At 38.2% G+C, this 5,293-nt stretch overlaps 1 protein-coding gene and 1 non-coding gene across 2 annotated transcripts in view; one reads left to right on the top strand and one right to left on the bottom strand.

Annotated features, from left to right (window-relative positions):
* The window catches only part of GLT8D2 (glycosyltransferase 8 domain containing 2), a 31,021-nt gene that overhangs the window by 16,257 nt on the left and 9,471 nt on the right, over window positions 1–5,293 (top strand). Inside the window, exons 6-7 of the mRNA XM_023527452.1 lie at window positions 2,773–2,944; window positions 3,791–3,794. Of these exons, the coding sequence (XP_023383220.1) occupies window positions 2,773–2,944; window positions 3,791–3,794 (176 nt within the window). The remainder of the gene's footprint in view (window positions 1–2,772; window positions 2,945–3,790; window positions 3,795–5,293) is intronic.
* Window positions 2,364–2,482, bottom strand: LOC111736017. The gene has a single exon (XR_002779066.1). It is a non-coding gene; the product is annotated as a 5S ribosomal RNA (ribosomal RNA).

Raw genomic sequence — 5,293 nt, 5'->3', positions numbered from 1 at the left:
TTAAATATGTTCCTCTGAGTCCTTTCAGTAGCTGGGTTCAGAGATAAGCAACAATTTGGTCACTTCCCAAAGACCTGCTTGAAGAATATCCACCCGAGGCCAACTTTTCAGTTGTGTTCTAGACTATTTGTGTTCCTCAAACTTTAGCACATATAAGGATCACATGGAGGGCTTGTTAAAACACAGTATTGGGTCCCACTTGGAGAGGCTTTGAATCAGTAGACTTAGGGCGGGACCTAAGACTCTGCATTTCCAGTAAGCACTCAGTTGATGCCGATACTGTTGGTTCTTGGACCACACTTTGAGTGGCCTGCTTTACCTGCTTTACACCCATCCTTTTGGAGTCTCTCAGTAATTTTGCTTATGAAAATTGCCATCTCTTTCTTCTCCCTGCTGGTTCATTCTCATCAGTGCACAAACAGCCTCATAATTGTCAACGTATAAAAAGATCCTGCATTGACCCTGTATCCTCTTCCAGCTACTGAGGAGACCAATTCCCTGAGGAGAAGAATTGTGAACTGGCACCTTTATAACTGCAAAACACACAAAGTCAGCCCACATAAATTAAGAAGCACCGGTAGCATATTTATTATATTTTTGATTAATTTGCTTTTTATATTAGTCAAGCAAATGCACTCATTTATGGAAAATACAGAAAAGGAAAAAATATTACCTATAGCTGTTTCAGCCAAAGACAAATACAGTTAATAATTTGGTGCTTTACACACGTTTATTCCACACTTTTTTAAAAGCCAATTGCTAAGGCACTAGACACATAACCATGAACAAAATCATGTCCCCACTCTCACGGAGCTGACTTTTTCTTAATATGGAAATTCATAAAACAATTAAAAACATATATAATCTGGTCTAAATAATCTAGGAACATCTGAGGAAAAAATGATTTCCACACGAAGACATGTATACACATGTTTATAGGACATTATTCATAGGTGCCCCAAACCGGAAGCTAAATGAAGGAAGCCAGACCCAAAAAACCATATATTGTATGTTTCCGTTTATACAAACTTTCTAGAAAAGGCAAATCTATGGTGACAGAAAGCAGACTGGTAGTTGTCTTGTGCTAAGAGGGGGCATGGGTTGACTGCAGATTGCCTCAGGGGAACTTTTCGGGGTGATGGAAATGTTCTAAATTTGGACTGTGGTTATGGTTGCACAACTCAAATTTACCAAAAAAATCATTGAATTGTACATTTACAGTAAGTAAATACAAATAAACCTGTATTAGTTTGTCAGAGCTGCCATAACAAAGAACCACAGACTAGGTGGCTTAAACAGCATATTTATTTTCTCGTAGCTCTGGAAATGCTAGATCAAGGCGGCTTCCCCTGGGGCCTCTCTGCTTGGCTTGCAGATGGCTGCCTTCTTGTTGTGCCCTCACATGACCTTTTCCCTGGGCCTGCATCCCTGGTATCTCTTCTTCTGCTCATACGGACACCAGTCATATGGGATTAAGGCCCCCTCCCCCCATAACAGCCCCCTTTCAACTTAATTGCCTCTTTAAAGGCCCTATATCCAAAAACTTACGTTCAGAGGTATTAGGAGTTGGGGCTTCAACATACGAATTTTAGGGGTTATAGACAATTCAGTCTACAACAGTATCTAAATTATGCCTCAATAAAACTATTTTAAAGAGAAAGAGAAGACTATGAAAGGTATGATTTCATTTTGGTTTTAAAATAATACATACATGTATCATCAGTATTGTATGTTATAGCCAAGACTCAAAGGAATAATCAATTATTGATTTTGTGCATTAGTCATGCTTTTCATTTACCTCCTTTCTCTTTCTGTCAACTTTTGAAACACTTGACTAGAGGGCAGATAAGGGAAGGAAGGTCACAAGTAGTATATTTTATAGCAGCAGAGGTGAGGTAAATATTCCAATTCAGAGGAAAGTTGAGGAGTTGAAATTGCTGAATTCAATGAGGCTTTTCAGTTCTTCACATGTTTTTCAACTGTGTTTATGCGTTAGGCTATTTAACTGGTTTCTGTAAGAGAGCTCCAAAATAATAGTGACTTAAGCAAAATATAAATTTATTTTCTCTTTCAAGTGAAAGTCTAATGTGTCAGTTCCACAATCATCCAGAGCAGATTCCTTCTTCCTTATGGTTTTGGTGTCTTCAGCAGGTGGCTTCCATCTTGTGATCCAAGATGGTTGCTCTTACTCCTGTCATCACATCAGCATTCCAGCCGAGGGGAAGGGAGAAAGGAAAAGGGGAGAGTAAGCAAATTCTATTTTATTTTATTTATTTTTATTTTTTAGGTGAGGCAACCCTTGGTTGTCCTCACAGATCATAAGGACCTTGTCAGCTTACAATCCCTTATTTTTTTATTTTTGAAGCCTACAGCACCTGGTCTTCCTAAGTGGTCTCCCATCCAAGTACTAACCAGGTCCCACCCTGCTTAGCTTCCGAGATCAGATGGGATCGGGCTTGTTCAGGGTGGCATGGCTGTAGATGAGTAAGCAAATTCTTTGTAAAAGCATCCCAGTAGTTACACACATCACTTGCACTAACATCCTACAGGTCAGAAAGGAGTATGGAAAAAGTATTCATAGCAGCTGGCTATGTGCCAGCTAAAACTCCCATGTGCTATTGCTAAGGGAAGAAGGAGAGACTGGATTTTGGAGAACAATCAGCAGTCTCTTTCCCACCATGCTATCTTCCCCCAGCAGTGTGGAAGGCAAGTTAAACTGGCTCTTCTGTGAAATTCCTTTATGTTCCAAGACACTGATTTTGATGTTTCCAGAGGATGACTCTGAGATGCCTGAGGAACTGGAAGGGGAGATTCCCGTGGTGATTTGTGCAGCAGCAGGGAGAATGGGTGCCGCCATGGCTGCCATCAACAGCATCTATAGCAACACAGACGCCAACATTTTGTTCTATGTAGTCGGGCTCCGGAACACTCTCTCTCGAATACGGTAATTAGACTTCGGAGTTTTTTACTTTCTTTTGACTTTCCTTAAATGGATTCCCCCCCCTTTTTTTTTTTTTGGTTTGAGAAATGTCATTCGGCTTAATGAGGGGATGACCTGACAAATGTGTCACCTAGCTAAGGAATTTTCTGCAAAATCTCATTGATCCGGTAGGGCAATGCATCATTCTGCAGAACTGAATTGTACTGAATTGAACTGAACTTAAAGAACCTCAATCCTTAAGTAGTTTATGTAAAAATCTTTCTTTATAAATGTTTTTTCTTTCCTCTGCTTTCTTAACCTGAGAGAATATTAATATAATATAACCATTTTAATATGGCTCAGAATCATCACTAATATAATTCTGAACTGCAAAGTGACCTCTTTCCTATCATGCACTACACTACAAAATAAATTGGAGCTGGATTTAGAAGAAATAAACAGAAAATCAAATTTTAAATGTATTATAAAAATGTACGATAATGGTATAATTTTGGAATGGAGACTGACTCCCTGAGGCCCCAAATCATAAGGAAAAAACTGGCAAGATTTGACCGCATAACATTTATATACTTTTAAATGATGAAAAACACTATAAAAAGTGAAATTAATCATACAGTAAATTAGGTTTTTAAGATATATTATAGACAAAGGATTGTATCCCAACTATGTAAAGAATTCATACAAAAAATTTTAAACATACAGGCATCTAGTAGAAAAATGACTATAGAACACAGACAGACAATTCACAGAAGAAAAAATACAATCAAATAAACATGAAAAAATGTTAGCTGTTACTAAGAGGGAAATGCCAATTAAAACAGCAATGACATATAACTTTTCACTCATCAGGATGGTAAAAATCAAATAGGACAAGAATATCTAGTGCAGGAAAATAGACATGCTTATTCCTTGTTTATACAATACATACTTTGTAAACTGGTAAAGCATTTTGAGAGGGCAATATCTGTTAAAGTGTTACATGCATATGTAGTTTGATTCACCAAACCATTTCCGCTGCTAGGAATCTGTGCTACAGAAATTCTACATAGTACCAAACTATATGTACAACAACATTAATTTCAGCATTATGTGAAATAGTAAAAAAAAAATTGCTAAATAGTTAAATGTTCATCAATGGAAGAATATTTAAATGAACTATGGAATATGATCCAGCTATTAAAAGAGAAAGAAGGCAATCTGTGTGCACTGACATAGAAGATTCCCAAGGCAGATCGTTAAGTGGAAAATGCAAGTTGCAGTATACCTCTTACAGTGTGATCCATTTTATGAATGTCTTAATCCGTTCCATCTGTTATAACAGGATGCCACAGACTGGGTGGCTTATAAACAATAGTTTTATTTCTCACAGTTCTGGAGGCTGAGAAGCCCAAGATCTAGGTGCCAGCAGATTCCATGTCTAGTAAGGGCCCTCTTCCTGATTCATGGAGGACTGCCTTCTTGCTGTGTCCTCACATGACATAGGGGGGAAGGGAGCTCTCTGGGGCCTCCTTTATAAGGAGGTGACTCTCATTCATGTAGGCTCCACCCTCATAACCTAATCACCTCCTAAAGGCCCCACCTCAAACACCATCACATTGGGGATAATCTTTCAACATATGAATTTGAGGATTGGAAAGACACAAAGATTCATTCTGTAGCAATGAAAATCAAAAATCCCAAATGCGTACATGCACGTATATGTGTTTCTGTAAAGAAAAAGACCTGGGAAGATCTCTCCAGCTGTTCACAGTGACTATCTCTCGGGAGGTTGGAAGAATTAGGGAAAGCAGTGATGAAGGAAAGTTAAAGGCATTTCAAGTATTATTTCCATCATTCATAAGGAGAATGGACTCATGTATGGCTTTTATAATTAGATTTTGGTGTTCTAGCACCATTAAGAGATACTGAGATTGGTAAAACATTTGCTCCCAATCTCAGAGGTCCTTGTCTGCTGTAGGATTTGAGGGCTTGTGTATGGTTTTCATTTTTCTGTCTAATTTCTCACTCTTCTTACCATTTATTGTTGTAGATTGTTCACTTAGCCTGCTGTTAACAGCCCTTTAATCATCTGTGGGTATAAAAATCAGATAACCAAACTCATAAGAATGGCCTGTGTTGTATGTTCTGAGTAAAGGTTTGCACTTTGGCCAAAAGGCATGAGCTTCAGGACTAATGACATTTGAGTGGAGAATGATTCCCAGTTCTTGGATCCTGTCCACCATCCCTTGTTTTAAAATATTTTTAAAAACTCTTTTCATTGAAGTATAACACAAAAACAAAATTGTATAAATCCCCTGTACAGCTTAGTGAATCATCACGAAGTAAAAACTCCCATGTGACAACTGCCACATC

This window comes from Pteropus vampyrus, unplaced genomic scaffold, assembly GCF_000151845.1.
Source record: "Pteropus vampyrus isolate Shadow unplaced genomic scaffold, Pvam_2.0 Scaffold16, whole genome shotgun sequence".
In the NCBI taxonomy this organism is placed as follows: Eukaryota; Metazoa; Chordata; class Mammalia; order Chiroptera; family Pteropodidae; genus Pteropus; species Pteropus vampyrus.
This window is presented reverse-complemented; position numbering and strand designations above follow the sequence as displayed.